Raw genomic sequence first — 20,058 nt, forward strand, 5'->3', positions numbered from 1 at the left:
CAGTCTTGACTATCCAGTGATTGATATCATGAGCAATGAGGAGTGTTGTAGGATTGCAGTAACATGCAGTTGACCAAGTCACATAGCTGGACCGCCATTCCATTATCATAGGATCAACATAGGCTATTGGGATCAAGGGCACCTTCATCACAGGGACCTTAGCGTATCATGGTTCTATGGGGGCGGTGGGGTAGCCTAGTGGTTAAAGCGTTCGCTCGTCACACCAAAGACCTGTGTTCGATTCCTCACATGGGTACAATGTGTGAAGCCCATTTTCTGGTGTCCCCCGCCATGATATTGCTGGAATATTGCTAAAAGGGACGTAAAACTAAACTCACTCACTCATGGTTCTATGTATGGGAGTTAAATCATCTTACTGCTAACTTTTCTATATGCTATTGGAAGCCGTTCTTACCTTAGCTTGAAATTGATACCAGCACTGAAATGTCACTTTGTGCAATAAACAGGAAGCTGTCATCCATTAAGCTGTATGCCTGTATGCCTCTCCTATTTCGAGAATGCCAGTCGAATAACTATTCTTACCTGTAGTCCTGTTCCTAAGCAAGTCGTTTGATCCAACTAGAAATAGATTTCTGGGGATTGTCTGCACTGGGTGTTTATGTGGTGCCTACATTATGAGATGATTCATGGTCAAGATCCAGCAACATCCTGTCTTCAGAGTTTTCGGGAGTCTGGGTCTGTTCCTCAAAGTATTCGCAGCACAACGCTGGTTAAATGTTAAAGTATGGGAGTTACAACCATGGTAGTGTTACAGTCAATTTTGGGAATGGGGCCCTGGATTAGAATTGGCTCCCAACAACATGTGCATGTTAACCGTTCAAAAAGAAATAGATATTATGAAATCTCAAAGTTTATTGCATACAGTAAAATACTTTTATAACAAACTACAAGGGACCACTGAAATTAGTTCGTTATATCCGTAGTTCGTTTATCATGAAAATCCCATTGAAAGAGCAATAAAACACACTACGTGTATACAGTACATGCATTCATTCATTCATGTTACGTTCTTTTCACTACAAAGTCAGTAATCTTACTCTGTGCACACTTGGCCAACTGCATATGCCACATAGCCTCATTCAAGTCGGCATGCGAATAGAAAGAAGACATGTCAGTTGTCTTCTGTGACACAAGAACGTTCTTCAAAGTTTGTAGTGCCATATTGGCTTTTGCGAATGAAGGTGGGGCCTGGTCTGTTTCATCAATGTTCGTGTCGTCATCATCGCATTCCAAATCAACTCGGGATATTCCATCGTGCTGATCGGAAATGGCCTTTACGATGTCGTCAGTTTCAACATGGGCCTGCCGAGGATTTCAAAATGAGGATTGCTAACTGGCAGTGACACTGATTGAGTTCGCTCAGTTCGTTATTCACACCGTTAATTAGTGTTACCTGTTCCTCACAGGGATTGCAATCTAATTCGCTATAGCCATTAGTGGCCTATAAAGAATTCGTTATTCATGACTTTTTTATATGATAATATACAGAGGTTAATTCGGGACTTTAAAAACAATTCGCTTGAGCCGTCAGTTCGTTATATCTGTGTTCGTTATAAAAGTATTCTACTGTATTAAAATTGTAACTTTGAAAGTTTTCATGCCTTCTGGTCTTCTTTCCATTTATTGTTTAGAAACCCTCTACACTGATTTTTGAAAAATGAATACATTATATATGTATTTGTATGTATGTGTGTATATGAAATGCATATATTTTTGTAGGTTTGCATGTGTTGCAAATTAGATATATTGTACATAATCTATACTTGTGTATGTATGTATCTGTTGCTAGTACATTCACAACACTAGCACAACAGAAAAATGTAGCTTCAAAAGATGGAAAAGAAACCAAAAAAAACATATGTGTGTTGCATTGCAAGAGACTGCTGATTTTCTGCAGAAAGGTTTCAATACAAATCTCTGTAATGCTTCTTTTTGCAGTCCTGTGACGACTGGTTTAGAAAATATCACTTTGTTGCATATGTTGACTTAAACTACCCACTCTCTCTCCAGATTGGACGGTTCTGCTGTGGGTGAGCTGCATTACCTTCAACCTTTACATGAACGTCATCAGGACCACGACTACAGTGAAGTTTGAATGGTATGTACTGTCTGAACTGGGTCAGACAAACAGAACAGTGTTAGAAGGTCACGGTCGGGTCAGACAGACTCACAAAGTGTTAGACTTAGAGAGTTAAGGCTGGTTCAGTGTGAATCAGTATTGTTCACTTCAGAGGGCATCACATTGCAGTACAGTTTGTGTCCGAATACACAACTCTACTACTGAGGATTGCCAGTCAGCAGGTTGATCAGTTTTGTGTATTGGATCACTCATTCTTTAAAACAAATCCTGAGCATCCCAAGTGGTCAGATGCTGGAGTCTTGCTCAAGACTGATTGAACAGCAATATGTCAACTTCACAGTTAGGAAAATGTGAAATAGTACTGTAAACTGTCTTGTTTTCCCGCCTTTAAATCTTTGCGAGTGATGGCCACCAAACCTTTTCACGCCTTCTAATTTTTGCGAGGTGATCTTGTTACAGAGGGCATCACTGACTGTTTTTACACGACACGCAGTTGCACGACCATTGAGCTGTTATAAAATAAACCAATTTGCATAGTGAACTAAAAACAAACGTAATTGATTTCAAAATTAATCCTTTTTAATTGGGTGTTAGAGCAATGAAAATAAAACATGATTGAGCTGTGTGAATCCAGATTAGCCCAGTGGTGACAATGAACAATGACACCTGTATCATTTTTTGTGTTGTTGACTTATCTGACTGAATGATATATCAATATTATCGCATGTTTTTATTCTCGTGTCATGAAGTCGGATGTGAAGTTCGCGAAAATTAAATGGTCACAAACATTTGGCTGTTTGCAGTATATCTCTATGATTATGCCTCATTTTTTCCCACGGTAACTGTAGATTAAAAAGAATGCTTGAAATGTTCTTTGTTTTTGAACACAGTTTCGTCTCTTATTCTTGGGAATTCCTATTCTCGCGGTAAACATGATTTCTGCTAGATTACTGATGATCGGCCAGGGGTTAAAAAATCGCATCGTCTGACGCCCGGAACAAGTCAGTTTTCATGTCAGGCAATCAAATAATGGTATCTTACTTGTCTGTAGGCTAGTAGATGCTTGAATCCTGGCAGCGCTTAGTGGTTGTTTACATCACTGACCAGTAACTAGAAAGTGGCCCAAGTCTGTGAGTGACAAAAATCTTGCAATATCAAGGATATTGGTGAATTTATACCAACTTTGACATATCATAAGTTTCTTGCATCCTTTCGGTAGAAATGCTCTTTCATATACTCCATAATGTGACTTCCTCATTATACTGCGAGAATGGGAGAGGCATAATTTCTCAATGGGCTCGCAAGTGGTAATTTAACCTCAGCTTTCCTATTTTCAGGGCGTATCATATTTTGTGCTGGCTGTTTTCGTTTGTAATGTCTTGCCTGCCTTTCATCAATGACCGCTATGGTCCTGCTGGTGCCTGGTGGTAAGTAGAAAACTCTCTATGAAGGTAGCAACATCTGCAGGTCTGCCCTGGCTAAGCAGTTAGTATGCAATATAACCACTAGCCCACTAGCTCATGGGCAGTAAATCACCACAGTAACTGGTAAATATGTACACTTATAAAACATGGAAGATTATGACCTGATCGACCTGATATTAGCAGCTTAATTATGAAATGCATGTTTTCTTTCAACTTTCATCCTCATGAATTGTTTTGTGGGCTAGTAACTCTCAGGAAATTATTTAGCACACTGTAGACAACTCTCTGTCATTAAGAACAGTTTAACACCTGCAGTGGTTTGAAAATAAATCAGAGGATGAGTGTATATATATCACCTGCACTGTCAATTTCAACATGATGTGTTTTGACTTGGCTGAACTATCGTCATTCAGTTTAACGTCTGCTCACTCATTCACCATTTTTGTCTTTTAGCTGGATTGTTGAAGACTGGAGATGGAGGCTGGGCATGTAAGTTACATCTGTTGCCATAGTTACATTCAGAATTGCTCACTGTATCAATATGTCATTCCAGGTTAGAACTAACCGTCAGTAGTACTGTGTGTTTGTAGGAAGGCTAAGACATAAACCCTTGAATAGGTTGGTTAGGTTTTTTTCACTAGGCTCATTGCATGTTACCATACTCAGATAGGGATGGAGGTCGCATTAAACATCAGTCACTTGATTGTTCAATCTAGGGATCATTATTTACATGTCAGGAAGTAGACAAATATGTCCCAAAGAGTTGTTTGATCCCCAGGGAGCTGAGATTGATAATACAAGTAAGCCATTTCAGACTGACATCCAGTGATTGCAGGAGAAATGAATGCTCCTTTAAGCAGCTGAACTGAGCTGGATATTGGCACTATGCAAGTATATATGTAAACAGATACATTAAAAATGTCCAAATGTTTTGGATTAGTTGAACTAACCTTGTGTTTCATGGAAACAGGGTCACCTCATGAAATCTCACTTTCATTTCCAAGTAAAGCAGAATATTGTTACTTTGTTTAACAACATGCACACTGTTCTGTACCTATTTCAACAGATTTCTCATGCTTTTGGCCTATTTGAAACCTCTACACACAGACACTTGCAAGTGTTAGGCTGAATGTTCTATTAAGCTTCAAGAGTTTAATCATGTCATACAATTCACAATGCAATCATCACAGGTAGTTAATTACACGAAGCCAGGTTGTTTTGGTTGTTTTTTCTAAAATTAAGACTGCATAAGTTTTTGTTTCACTTCTGTATGACTTCATTCATGTGAGTTTGCACCTCACTGAAACGAGACAGGGCACAAAATTTTTAAAAATGAGTCTTTCTGACTGAATTGTAAAGAAAGGTTATGGAAAAAGTCACCTGAAAACTTTGCAAGAGGCCATCCTGACCTTTGAAAGGCCTTGTAAGATAAAATTTCTGTCAGTGGACAGTTTAACTTGCTCAGTGTTGTCAGGACAGAGTAATGTCCCTTACCCCTTCAGATGACTCTCATTAGAAGGTTTTCCTCACACAACTTGTGTTTTAGTTTACCGTAGGTTCAACATCACACTGAATATTGCTTGGCTTTTCAAACCTAGATCTATACCCTGATGAAGATCCTAGATTGAAGTGATCTTCTTAAACTGTCTCATTCAAGGAGGTGTTTAGCTGAATTGCTTAATGCATACCGTGGCATTCCAGTTAAATAGACTGATTTCTTGATGTCAGTCACTTGATGTCTGGTGGAGACACTAGCCTCTGTGGCTGGTGGGGTAGCCTAGAGGTTAAAACGTTGCTTGTCATCCTCAAGACCAGGATTGATGTCCACTTTCTGGCAATAAGTGAAGGTCTTTTCTTGTGTCGCCAGCATGATATTGGTGAAATATTGCTAGTAGGGGCTTTAAGCTCAACACATCTGTCATGAAGCTTGAAGAGTGGTCAGGTAGTCTAGTGGTTAAGGTATTATTCCCTCATCATGCTGAAAACCCAGGTTTGATTCCTCACCTGGGATATTTTTGGAATATTGCTAAAAGCGGCGTAAAACTAACTCACTCACAAGGCTGGAATACAGCTAAGTGCATTGTTAACATGTACAGAAAGGCTGTACAAAGTTCAGGCCAATGATCTTTATATTTTTACCCCATGTTTCAGCTGGTATGGCCCTCTGTTTATCATCATTGCCTTGCTGTTTGTTGCCTATATCTATATCTCCGTCATGCTCCGCAGGAAGGTAGGTGCCAACCAGCTTCTTCATCATAGTAATACAGGAGATTTATTTACCATTTGTGCATTATCAATGCATGAAGATGTCATTACCCCAGTTAACACAAGTTACCTGTGATGTGCTAGAACAGTTATATGACATATTATCTTACCTCACACATGAATGTCGCTCTCTGATTGGCTAAGCGCCATTCTGTTATTTTCAATGTACCCCGCTTACAGGCGATGTAATATTTTCAGTGTACAACGCTGATAATTCCGAACTCTTCTGGTGCTTCGTGATAGTACTTTTTTATCTCGAATAACATTGAATCATGCATCAAGCATGGGAATTACCGATGTTTTGCGATTGAAAATCGATGGAAGGGAGATAACTCTAAATCTGTTTACCTTGTATCGTCTGCAAAATGGCGATTCGCCTCGCATTCAACAGAAGTGCTTCAACCAGTTCAAAATTGAAACTCGGGTGTTCAGTAAGAAAATACGTTGTTCACTGGTCCCTCGGGGTCAATGGGTTCATGTAACCTCGAGGTTTGTTTATGTTCCCCTCGCATTAGCATTTGTTGGGACCACAACTTCAGTTATATAATCTCTTGTAATATTTTCACATTAAAAATTGATTTTGCTTTAAAGTGTCTTTACAATGTTAAAGTATATACCATAATCTTCAAATTGCTTGTTCCTGCTGTTTCCAACTGATAATGTTATCAATGTTTACATTACAGGCCAACACATGGGAAGGAACATATGACCCTGACACGGAACGAGAACATGTAAGGACATCCTCACAGGAACAGGAACACAAATATAATACATCATGCGAACATGACAGTCTTTTTGGATCAAAATCAGTAGTTTCATTTTAATTTTAAACATCAGATATCCTTGGATTTTTTGTTATGACCCACTTGTGAGGCAAGACTTATGAAGATATACAATGTAAGCTGCCTAATCCAGCTCTCGTTGGGACTGAGGGAAGGGACCTGGATTTTATGCTGGTGTTGACAATTTGCTGGATTAGACAGATGCCGGTTTTGACAGCTCCCACTGTAGGTTATAATTGGTCTATAATTATTAGGCTTGTCCACTTGGTTGATACATGTTATGAAATCCCATTTACGTTCATCAATCCACACAATGTTAGTCAATGAACTTTCTTGTCCAGACCACGGCTTACAGACCACGGGCATATAGCTGGAATATTGCCTAGTCTGGTGTTGAGCAATGAGCTAGAAATATGTTGAACATATATTCTGGACAAAATCATTGTAGTGACACCTTCATGCATTATTATTATGAAATAAGTGCGTTTGCCTTCAATACAATGAGAAAATGTTACTTTTAATTTTATTTCCACATCCATTATTTTAGGTTTGATGGTATCAATATACATGTAGATTAACTGGGCCCTGATTTTCGAAGCTCTCTTAGCGCTAAGATAGTCGTAAGTGCCATACATTAACTTCTGACTATCTTAGCGCTAAGAGAGCTTCGAAAATATAGGCCCTGAACATCATAATTGTGTTAAAATTTGGTGCAAATGATATCTATAATGGCTTACAAGTAATATATCTCTGAGAACCAGTTCAAATCTTTGCACAGTTACTCATCATATATATATACAACCAAGGTGTGTTAATAAGTAGTTTGGATCTGTAGTAGTGTTGGGGGGTACCCGGTAGTAATCCGATCCCAGTCAGTGTTGGGTATTGGTGTTGTGTAATGACTGCTGTTTACTTGTGTTTCAGCAAATGCTTAAGGAGGATATCAAGCCCCTAAGATTCTACCCCTTTGTGTACTTGGCTGTGTCTCTTTTCCCCCTTATCAACAGGTAAGCATCCATGTCACATCCTCGTTAGCAATCCTCAGTACCTGAATGTCATTCATGCTAGCAGGTACTAAGGTAATGTTACACTCTTGTTAACAAGGACACAGTATTGTGTAATGTGCTCGTTAACAGGTACACATTTCTGTATCATACCGAAGTAAACAAGTACTTGTTTTGCTTCATGCCCATGTAAACAAGCATACAGTACGTTGTCAGATGGTTGTTAACAAGTACTCATTACTCTATCTTACCCTTGTTTCAACAGGGACATATGGTTGCTAGATACCTGTGTATGCAAGTATACATTACTGTATCACACAACTGTTAACAAGTACAGAGTACTGCACCATACCCTTGTTAAGAAATACAGCCATCTTGTTGACAAGAAAGCAGTATTATACCATATAGTTTTTTATGATGTACATAGATAGTACTGTGACTATTGCTAACAGTACTGTATCATACCCTTGTTAACAGTTACAAGTAAATTGCCACCCAATACCAAGTGAATTTCAAGTCCATGCCTTCATAACTAGCCAATGATCTCTGTATTCTTTTGTACTGTAAACCAGAAATATTCTGCATCAGTTTATATTTTGTGAATTTTGCGTTTCTCTACCCCAGGCAAACAGTATTCATCCCAGTAATATTAACTCTTTAATACAACTCAACCAGGTGGATTAACTTATTGTAAATGATTTCTAAAATAATATGCATGGCCATTTTGTTTCCTGATATCGGTGGCTTCCCTGGGATACAATGGGGAAAGCTTCATACAATAACATGCAAGACATCTTTTAATGGCCTGTATCGGTCAAAAGCTCTGAACATCAACAATATCTCTTTACCCTTGCAAAGAGTATTTTCGCAGATGTAAGAAGCGATTGTGTTGGATAAGGATTGGTTTCTAGTTACGCTCTTCTACTTCAGTCTGCTATGAGTACCATGATTGTTCAAACTCATGCACATGTCCTCAGACAGTCAATATATTACAGCAATGGGTACCATCCTCGTAAACAAAAAAGACCCCCTTAAGATGTAAGTTTGGGGTAAAATCCTGCTATTCTGAATGCAGAAATAATACCTCGCAGAGCAGGCTGGGGTTACTTTGATGCAGTATCTTCAAGGCGCAGAATATTTCTGGTATATATTTCCCTTAATCATGCTATCAAAATGTCTTGGTCAGTTAATACCCTGTAGTGTGCCATGGCCATCATGAGTTGTGAACTCTGTTGCAGGATTCAAAATGCTATATCCCCCCACAACCATGTCTTTGCCCTGGTGCTGTTGGCGTCCTTATCAGCTCCCCTACATGGTAAGTAGTGCTGGAATAATCGGTCAGTAGATCCATCTTGCTTCAGTTGGATAATGTTAAAAAGAGTACCAATGTTTTGTTTCTCGGTATGCTACTGCCAGAAGAATATATGTAAGAATTATCTCCCTTGACGACCACGTGCTGCACGAGCAAAAACAAGTCGGCTAACAAGCATATGTTGGAAAACCATGCTGTGAGTGAGTGCTCAGCGTCATATTTGTCAATCAAGACATAATCTTTCCTTGTAAAGTTAGTAATGTAAACAATGTACTATCATGCGTGTCTAGACAGAATGGAACTTATATTGTCAGCAACACCATTTCCATGGTTTCCAGTAATTACAGTCAGTAGCTATGGAAACAGTTCAGAGACTGGCCCATTTGGGACTGGAGTACAAATCCTTGGGCTTTTTCCCTAACTAGCATCACAAGAATTATGGGAATGAAGGTGTTGAACCCATTTCTTTCGCAAAATATATTTATCACTCGGTGCAGTGAGGACGGTGGTGTAGCCCAGTGGTTAGAGTGTTCTCTTGTCAAAACCAAAGACCCAGGTTCAAATCCCCACATGGGTACATTACGTGAAGCCCATTTCAGGAGTCCCCGGCTGTGATATTGGACGAAAGTTGCTAAAAGTTGCATAAAACTAAAGTCACTCGCTTACTGTGGTCTAATGAGCTGTGAGTCTGCTTGATTATCTGAAGATTTGTGTTTTGATCCCTTTGCATCTTGTACAAAAAGATGTTAAAAGATGGTACTTATTGTTGCCCAGACTGGTGTAAGCAACCACTGATTATGAAAAATGCCATAAAAGGCGACTGTGCTTGTCGTAAGAGGCGACCAATGGGATTGGAGGGTCAGACTCGCTGAATTGGTTGACACATGACATCGGTTCCCAACTGCGCAGATCGATGCTCATGTTGTTGGTCACTGGATTGTCTGGTCCAGACTCGATTATTTACAGACTGCCGCTATATAGGTGGAATATTGCTGAGTGTGGAGTAAAACTAAACTCACTCACTCACTCACATAAATGCACACCACTCTATAAGTGAAGTGAGGCTGTGGGATAGCCTTGTGGTTAAAATGTTCGCTCATCACACCAAAAGCTTGTGTTTGATTCCCCTTATGAGTAAAGTTTCCCCAACCGTGGTATTTCTGGAATATTGATAAATTGGTGTAAAACTACACTCACACGCTATAAGGGAAATAATCTTGAACATGTTGTTACACCTCACCTCCCCAAGGAAAGCGAGAAGTCTGATTGTGATGGCCATTTCATTTGGTTTCTGTTACAGGTGCTCTAAATGCTATAGTGTTTGGTATGGACAAAGAAACGTTACACAAGTTGAAACCTTCACAAATACGAGTAAGTAATGGGTTTGAAACACAAGGATATTTTATGATCTGTCAAACACAAGAAAATTCTGAAAGTCAGTGGAAGTTTGAAGTTTGTGTTGACATTACCTCCATAGAGACCCAGGGTACCTCGTTTCAATCTTAGGGCAAAGTCCATCATCACTTAAGACAATCATAGTGCTCTGATCCCATTGTGGTAGAGACACAGAATACAACTGCTTGCATTCAGAACAGAAATCAACAGTAGGGGCAGTGGGGTGGCATAGTGGTTAAAGTGTTCTCTCATCACACCAAAGACCAATGTTCGAATTCCTACATGGTTACAATGTATGAAGTCTATTTCTGGTGTCCTCCACTTTGAAACTTTTATAATATTGCTAAAAACGTATTAAAACTGAACTCACTCACCACTCAGACTCTGTGGGGCAGTGGGGTAGTCTAGTGGTTAAGGCATTTGCTCTTCATGCCGAAGACCCGAGTTTGATTCTCAATACAAGTACCAGTACCAGTGTGTGAAGCCCATTTCTGATGTTCCATGCCTCTAGAATATTGCTAAAGCATTGTAAAACTAAACTCACTCAGTCAACATTCGAGTTTGGTGCTATGGTTACATGAGTGACATCAATATGTTGTTCATGATATTAGTCACTTATTTGTCTGCTGAGAACTGACTATTTACATCCTGTTCCTATGTAGCTGTGATACTAAATAATCAACAGAGACTTTTTGTGACAAAAATGTGTGAACACATGATTCCAATTACTTTTTTGTCGTGGTACAACTGTATTCTGTTTGAAGGAGATTATGAAATATCCCCCATATTTATCCCATGACAATATATTGATAAAATAATAATTAATATATTGTAAAATATGTTAATGAAAGAATTATTCCTTCTTTTTTTATGATATTCAGCAGGTTAGCAGATATTGTTTTTGAGATAAAGTCATAAGGAAGGGAGCCACGTAACAATTAGTGCCCATGTTACATTCATACTTCTTTCATTTACCATAGCTGTGTTTGAAATGTTGTTAAGGATACTCTGTCCCAAGATGATGTGAAACAGAACAAGTTAAACACACCCACTACTCGGAGGCTAGTTGCCGTATTTTTTTTAACTTCTTTTGTAAAGAGAATAATAATCTGAGGGGAAAAAAGTAGGGGATCACATGAAAGCACAAGTATTTCTTTTTTTTTTAATAGGTTTCTTCATAAGCTTTGTATCACAAGTATTTCTTTATTTTTTTCACACAGTTTATGAAGAAACCTGGAAAAATATCAAGGAACACTTGTGCTTTCATATGATCCCTTATTTTTTTCCCTCAGGATATTTTCCCCTGATCTGCTCGCCAACAACAAATGGGTCAGCTGTTATTGATCATTCTAAAAACCAGTCCCTCAATCAATCACTCAGTTAATCCTTCATTCACTCAGTTTCTTTGTCATTTAACCCGTGAAGGTCTCGGGATAGAATAGGCCTTCAGCCACCCATGCTTGCCATAAAAGGTGACTATGCTTGTCGTAAGAGGCGACTAACCAGATCGGGTGGTCAGGCTCACTGACTTGGTTGACACATGTCATAGGTTCCCAACTGCGCAGATCGATGCTCATCACTGGATTGTCTGGTCCAGACTCGATTAGTTACAGACCGGCGCCATATAGCTGGAATATTGCTGAGTGCGGCATAAAACTGAACTCACTCACTCACTCTTTGTGATTCACACTGTCACTCATATATTTATTAATTTTGGTTACAATAACAAGGGTTTTCACAATACTGCTTGCAGTAGTAATGATACTAATTATAAACCAGGTATTTCTCTTGCATGCCGTCCTTCTTTGACGACTCTCAAGTTAATGAACATGTTTTAACATGTCCCAGTTCATGCTGCTACAGTTGAAACATCCTATGGCTTTCTGAGGTGATTTTGTCTTCCCTAATCACAGAACAAGTGGAGAAATAGGCAATAATGTTCATTTTAACACCGTTTGCCCTGCTAGAATTCAGTATTAAAACATATGTGAAAATTGGAAAATTTCCGATGTTGTAGAAAATAGCAAATTTTCAAGATTTTCCCTGGGCATGTGAAGTTTTAGGTATATCTGTATGAGGTTAAATAGAGTTTCTGACCCATATATTAATTTGAATATAGTTGATGCAATCTGCAAAAGGTTCTGCAATGGACTTCAGGGATTTACCTTGCCCTACTGAATTTGCTGTCAGAGGATGATCAATCAATTTCAAGGGTCCTTACAGGAAATATGAGGGTCCTTTAATTTGAAAATCTGGCAGTATGTGTTGAAAATAACCAGTCCCAGGCAGTCGTGCTGAGAGCAGGTATTTTGAATGCCACCTATAGAGTAGTAAAGGAGTGTTCTGTATTTTGAATATTACATGTGTAAAAGGAACTGCATTTTTGGTCAAGAATGTGATGTACAAAAATAGTACTGTATGCTCCTCAGGACACAGTATGTATTTTCTCTAGATCTGTGCTATTTGTTTATTGGTATAGGAAATATTTTGCTGTGTCATGTTAAACTATACCTTCATGTTTATCATTAACCTGATACTTTTTATGACTTGCTTTTGTCACTTTGCACGCATGTTGTAATAAAATGTATTTAATTGCCCAGACCCTCAAAGCATTGATAGGACACTGTTTCATACATTTTATGTTTCAGAGATTCATTTACAGTCATCACCATGTGTTCACAACATATGTCATGCTAGGTGTATTTACAAATTTTGTTCTAGTTTTAGTGGACGATAGGATAGCCAGGTGGTTAAAGCATTGACTTGTCATACTGAAGGCCTGGGTTCAGTTCCTCACAAGGTTACAATGTGTGAAGTCCATTTCTGGTGCCCCTTGCCTTGATATTGCAGGAATATTGCTAAATGCTACCTAAAACCAACTGACTCTCTAAAGTTTTAATCTCTCACTCTGCTGAACGAAGGTCTACCCATTTTATCTCTCCTTGTGAGAGCTTATTTCTGTGACCATCCTTTTGTCAATTTATAGAGGATTTAGCCCATTCGATGAGGATTCAGGGTAAAATATCTCCCAGTAAACTGTTCTGATTATAAGATGATTGTAATGGTTGTCGGTTTGGTATCTTTGATGATTTCTTGTTGCTCTACCCCAATAATTGCTTCCTGATAATTTCATTTTCTAACCACAAATAATAATGCTGATGCAGATAAAGCAAAATTTACCATTACTGGATTATCTGGCCTGATTATTTATCAGACTATTTAAAGTCTCCAATATGGACTGTCACAGTTTCAGTATACAGGGATGGCAATTTTCTGTGGAAATCTGCTGGTTTAAATGCAGATAAATCGATCCTGGACCCTGGTCGACCCCCAGCTTATTTTCTGCTGAAATCACTTTCACCTGTTGTCATCCCTGAAAGAATGACCCATGAAAGTCCAGCTTAGAATTGATCCTCAGTAACTCTTGCTGGATTGTCTGGTTACAGACTTGATTATTTACAGATTGCCACCATATGGCTCGTATATTGCTGAGTGCGATAGAAAACTCACTCACTTTCATTGTCCAGTTCTGATGTATTTAATTGCTGGAATATAAGCTTTAATATAAGGTTGTCATAAGGCAAAGATCTAGGCTCTGAAATGAACATATTTACAGAAAAAATTGGTTTCTAAAATCTTTTCATGAAATGAAAAAAATGAATCACATACACTTTCATAATTTTCAGACTACGGTTATCCACATATTGTAGTCTTTCATCATTGGTATTAGGTATAGTTTCAGGATCTGTGTTACAGACTAGGGTGTAGTCTTTCATCATTGGTATTAGGTATAGTTTCAGGATCTGTGTAACAGACTAGGGTGTAGTCTTTCATCATTGGTATTAGGTATAGTTTCAGGATCTGTGTTACAGACTAGGGTGTAGTCTTTCATCATTGGTATTAGGTATAGTTTCAGGATCTGTGTAACAGACTAGGGTGTAGTCTTTCATCATTGGTATTAGGTATAGTTTCAGGATCTGTGTAACAGACTAGGGTGTAGTCTTTTTGTCTTCATTTTCATTGCACCTGAGTACCTTGTAATTTTGGATTATTTTGTAGTTATATGTATTTTCTGGAGTATAGTGCACACTTGAGAATAATGTGCACTCCTTTAGATGAATATGATAGGTAGGGTATCCTCAATGTAAAGTCTGTGATCGTCATGCTGAAGACTGAGTTACTTTTCTGCACATGGGTGCAAAGCGTTAAGAACCTCTCTGGTGTCTCAAGCCGTGATATTATTGGAATATTGCTAAAAGCGGTGTACAGGTAAACTCGCTCACTCTAGAGTGAGTGAGATTGAGGTTACACCGCTTTTAGCAATATTCCAGCAATATCACAGCAGGGAGTACAAAAATCGGGCTTCATGCTTTGTGCCCGTGTGGTAATCAAACCTAGCCTTTCAGCAGACTCTTTAACCATCAGGCTACCCCAATGACCTCACTCAAGATGAGTCAATAGTTTGAAAACACACAAAAAAAACAACTATCATGCAAAGACAAAACTGATACATATTTTCACATCAGCAATTCAGATATGTCTGAACACGTATTAACACACCTGGTTATAGAATATTTGAAATTTGAGATCACTGAACATATATTTACCATTTAAATTATACTTCTTGTTTGGCTTGACATTGTTGTGTATGCAGACATAAACATTACTATTTTTTTTCTCATAAACTTTGTTTTATATAGCGGCCAGATGTGCCAGTATTTTTGTTGATACATACTTCGTAAAATAACTTCAACCAATGTCTTACAGTGTTTGGAAGAATTATGCCAGGAATAATAATCTGTGATTGTATGTCATTTCATATTTTGTTTAATATGTTTATCATGACATGGGATCATAATTGGATCACTGTGATTGGATATCTATGTTTGAAATGATTTGATGAGTCACCTTCAAAGCGCGCGATCACAGGGACATCATGTGAGATGTTAAAGTCAAACTATAACACATAATGCGGGTCAGTTGTCAGCTGGTGCTCAAGTTATCCTTGTTTGCCTGTCTAACAATGTTACATGATAGTTTCCTAAGTAATGTTTTCTGTGAAGTATCATAAAACACCAGATTTGAGATCCTGTTGGGTACAGAGGTTTCCGGAGAACATGTCTTGTTTATGTTTTGCATACTTATCAATATTTTTCGCGTTGTTTAATCAGTCATTGTTCTCATTTTAACTCAAACGGACTGTATATTAATGTATTTTTTTTTATTAACACATCTCACTAGCTAGATGGCTGAGGTGCTTCTGCTGCATAAAACTGATGTAAACTGACAGATGTCAATATTCACAGAGCACTATTCTTCAGATGGTTTGATCAGGACTATTTTGGGGAGATTCCATCTGATTTGGCATTTTGTATTTTCTGAATTCCATGCTCGTTTGTCATCAGTTCCATATCCATCCTTGATGGTTTCATTGGACAGATGTTTAGATGTATCACAGTATGGCTGCTTGTTTGTTGTGGTGAAAATAATTTACATGTGAGTGTTGCACTGATTCTATCTCATTCACTGACATGGGTAATCACGCTCCCTTATGAAGGAGCAAGGAAAAATCTTTCAAGGCCATTTCGAAGTGGAATGCATAAATTTTAATTTTCTTGGGCAAGGAAAAGCCGAGACATATTATGCATACAATAAAGAAGAAGTTGACATCCATATTATTTGTCATGTACTTGAGTACCCACTTCTTTATGCTCATGTTTTGCCCTCATCTGTTCAAAATGCACAAATTCTACCAATTTTGTGGAGATATGTACCACTGGTCTGATAAAAGTGTACATAATTCACGATAAGTCTTTAAATATGTTTCTCCAGATATTGAAAAGATTCAGTTTACTTTGCATCAGTACACCTTCCCGCGCATGGCATCTTGCTAATAATCTCCCTTTCCTTCCTCTCTAACCACTAGGTGGCGTTTCAAAGTCACTTACATCATCAAGAAGTTCGAGAGTACCCTGTGGCATACCGTTCCCCTGAAACACCCCCCAGTCACAGCCTGGAGTCCCAACCACCTCGATTCCAGCACATCTCCTACTCCAAACTGCGTTAACACTTCGCTAATAATGTCATCATTATAACCCTCTTCATGCTTGGAGCAACAGCTAATACTAGTTTCTGCCACCAATTCCATGGCCAAGTGGACTGTGCACCTGACTGGAGAGTTCAGTGGGTGGTTCAAACCCAGTCTGCCTCATACCAAAATAGATGGTACTTGGTTCTGAAAAGGTTATTGCCATAGTGGTTAAACAAGAAGTGGTCAGATTGAGTCAGTTGGCTGTCTTTGACAATAAATCTCTGCTATACCCAGGATGCATCTACGGCATTATTTTATTACCTCCCTTGGCTGTCATTTTATCCAATCAGGTTTCTACTCTGGTAAGCTGTGCACTCCAATCACAACTCACTTTCGCTTCTTAAATTATCTAACCGATTAAACCTGGAAACACAATTGATACAGAGGTACTGTGAAAGATGTAGTCAGAGTTCCTGCATATATTTTTTAAGGTTCAGACCTGTCAGTTTGTGTGTATTATTTCCCTCCAAATCTGAGTCAAACTCAGAACAAACCTTTGTCAACTATCTTTGTTGACACTGACAAGTTCGGTTGTAACGGCAGCTTAGCTGATTGGCTACTGTGAGAATGCGGAGTCTGCACAAGGGAGGTAGTATCGGGCTAAGCCATAGATTAATACTGGGAATAGTGGAGATTTATTGGAGCACACACTCTGGAGATTGTCAGTCATGTGTCTCTGAGTGATACAGCCGTTATAAACTGACAGCATGGTGTGGGAGTGAACCATCACTGCAAAACTGGATCAAGTCCAGAAATGTTGCAATCATGCATACACACATGCACTTGTCCAGAAAGTGCAACACACATGTTGCAATTTAAGTGCAATAATCTTGAATGCATCATTAAACCTACTTTCACCCGTCTAGTAGGTATTTCATATTTTTGTATTTTTCTGCATGAACATAAGTTATTTGTTTGTTGAGAATCTGCGATATTATATCATTCTTTGTTAGAAGTTGAGGTGATAAAGGTTTCTATTAATTTCATTGCGTTGGTTTAGTTTTACTGACTGTTTTACTGAATAATATTAGAATTAGTATGGTCTTCCTCTACAACTTTAATAAAAGGCACTGAATCATGTGTCCATGGTAACCACTGAGAAGCAGTGGGATAGTCAAATGGTTGAGGTGTTTACTATCACTTCGAAGACCCAGGTTCAATTACCGAAACAGGTATATGGTGTGAAGCTTATTTCCTCCTGTTTCCAGCTGTGATATTGCTGGAATATTGCTAAAAGTGGCGTAAAGCCATATTCACTCACTCCAAGTGGGACAGTATCTTGTGGATAACAATCATGGACTCCCAGGGATTGATTTAGTGCTTTGTTACTTGCACTAGTGCAACCCAGTCTTACAAGTGCAACCTATTTATCAGTTGCACAAGGTTTTTGAGTTAATTTTGAGAAATAAATCAACAATAAACCTAACATAGCATAAATATGTCAACACATTTTTCTTCTAAATTTTGGATAGCCATGGCACCGAAACCTTGCAGCTATGACAGCTCTTGTTAACAGGAATCAGTGTTTCTGTGTTGCTATGGTTTCATAGGCACTTCATCAGGAACATATGCTTACGTGTACCGAAACCTCTGATGTTTTAACACATTACGTGGCAACTGGAATTTGGCTGATGCAGCTGGGTCTTTATCTTATATTGCCCTTGCTGCAAGTAGGTTAAAATCTCTTAAATCGAGCCCTGGCTCTTCAGAGGCTCAAGTCAAACTTGGGAGCGGTGGGGTAGCCTAGTGGTTAAAGCATTTACTCGTCATGCTGAAGCCCTGGGTTCGATTCCCGTCATGGGCACAATGTATGAAGCCCATTTCTGGTGTCCTGCACCGTGATGTTGCTGGAATAGTGCTGAAAGCAGTGTATAACTATATTCATTCATTCATTCATTCATTCATTCATTCATTCCCTCAAGTCAAACATCCTTACAGATACACTGTAAGAGTGCATGGTGTTACTGCGTTAACAAATTTCAAATGATATACATTGCAATATTTTGTAGTGTGTGTGGTCCTATACATTGGTTAAAAAAATATAGAAAAGGTTGTAATTATTTATTAGTATTGTATTAGCCTAATCTCTCCTTCCAAAACTAATTGACAAAATGGCTGAAAAGTGATTTTTATATTATCTCTCTTGTATCCATGACGACAAAATGGCAGCAGCTTACCAAGCTTTGTACAGAAATGGAAAAGGTCCTGAAAACGATGATTTCTTTTGTATGTAGACAATAGGATCTGTATGTACAGTCAGTGACAATAGGTGTCAAACACTTTAGCTCAGTGTACATCTCAGTATGTATTGAAATACAGATACCTGTATGTCAGTACCCCCTTATGTTGCAAAACCAGTTTATTGCCCATACAGAACCCAGTCTACAAGATTATGCTCATGTGTATATATATCGATGCACTTTTGTAGATAGGTTGGACAAGATGATAAACTTATGTCTCAACACAATCATATACCTTGCACTGTAAGTTTAGACTGTATCGTCGTGGGGCATGGTTAGTCTAGTTACTTCTGGTGGTGCTAATGTACAATACAGAGTTGTGTCCCTTTTGAAGTCAGGAACCTGATAGTATGTTTGTTATCTCCATTTGTCAAAATGAGACATGCATCAATTTGGGCTTTCCTTCCACATTAGACCAGTGAAGATCTTGTCATGTCGTAAGAGGCGACTAGTGGGCAGGGGTGGTCAGACTTGCTGACTTGGTTGACACATGTCATAGTATCCCAGTTCTGTAGATTGATGCTCATGCTACTGATCACTGGATTGTCATGTCCAGACTCGATTATTTACAGACCGTTGCCTTAAAGTTGGAATATTGCTGTATGCGGCATAAAACTAAACTCACTGATTTATTGTCTGGTCCAGGTTTGATTGTTTGCAGACTGCCATCATAGAGCTGGAATATTGCTGAGTGCTGCATAAAACTAAACTCACTCAATTAAACTCTATGTGACATTACAGATACATACAGGAAGTTTATTGCTGTGAATGTTTATAGTTGCGCAGTTACTCACTAATGAATATAAATTAAATATAAATTAAATATAAATTATAATATATATATATATATATATATACACACACACACACAGATAGAAATTAGAATCCATCTGAAACTGCATTTAAAGCTGAATTGTTTATTGAATGCAGACTCATTCAGGTGATAATAGCTGATTTCTGGTCCCAGTTGTAATACAGACATTTTTGAGTTATGCAAAGGAATTATATGTACAAATAAAAAATATTCATACTGGTAAAGCTCTGAAGCTAATGCCTTGATTCATCAAAATAATAGTTTATTGTATTTATCGTAAGTCTAGGTTATCCAGAATATTTGTCATAATTCTATGTTTATCACAATCAAAATATCAGGTTTACTACAATACTATGTGGATCAAACTACAAGGTATGCCCAATGACAGTGTTTACCCAAATACAAAGTTTACCACAAAACTATGTTAATGAAAGGACAAGGTTTGCCAGAATACAGCTTTTATCCGAATACAAAGTTTACCACAAAACTATGTCAATCCAAGGACAAGGTTTGTCAGAATACAATGTTTATCCAAATACAAAGTTTACCACAATACTTTCTTAGTCAGAAGACAAGATTTGCCAGAATAAAGTGTTGATCCAGATACAAAGGTTACCACAATTCTACTTT

The 20,058-nt window shown here is 38.3% G+C and overlaps 1 protein-coding gene across 2 annotated transcripts in view; it reads left to right on the forward strand.

Moving 5' to 3' along the window:
• Nucleotides 1-20,058, forward strand: part of LOC137282347 (cyclic AMP receptor-like protein A) — a 40,558-nt gene that overhangs the window by 14,188 nt on the left and 6,312 nt on the right. Inside the window, exons 6-14 of one of the 2 annotated variants that reach the window (XM_067814092.1) lie at nt 2,032-2,119; nt 3,439-3,528; nt 3,979-4,014; nt 5,677-5,755; nt 6,474-6,521; nt 7,497-7,579; nt 8,815-8,891; nt 10,189-10,259; nt 16,210-17,811. In XM_067814092.1, the coding sequence (XP_067670193.1) occupies nt 2,032-2,119; nt 3,439-3,528; nt 3,979-4,014; nt 5,677-5,755; nt 6,474-6,521; nt 7,497-7,579; nt 8,815-8,891; nt 10,189-10,259; nt 16,210-16,350 (713 nt within the window). In that variant the 3' untranslated portion in view covers nt 16,351-17,811. Of the gene's footprint in view, nt 1-2,031; nt 2,120-3,438; nt 3,529-3,978; nt 4,015-5,676; nt 5,756-6,473; nt 6,522-7,496; nt 7,580-8,814; nt 8,892-10,188; nt 10,260-16,209; nt 17,812-20,058 lie in introns of those variants that run through there. The other variant, XM_067814093.1, reaches the window with a different exon arrangement.

This window comes from Haliotis asinina, chromosome 4 (assembly GCF_037392515.1).
Source record: "Haliotis asinina isolate JCU_RB_2024 chromosome 4, JCU_Hal_asi_v2, whole genome shotgun sequence".
In the NCBI taxonomy this organism is placed as follows: Eukaryota; Metazoa; Mollusca; class Gastropoda; order Lepetellida; family Haliotidae; genus Haliotis; species Haliotis asinina.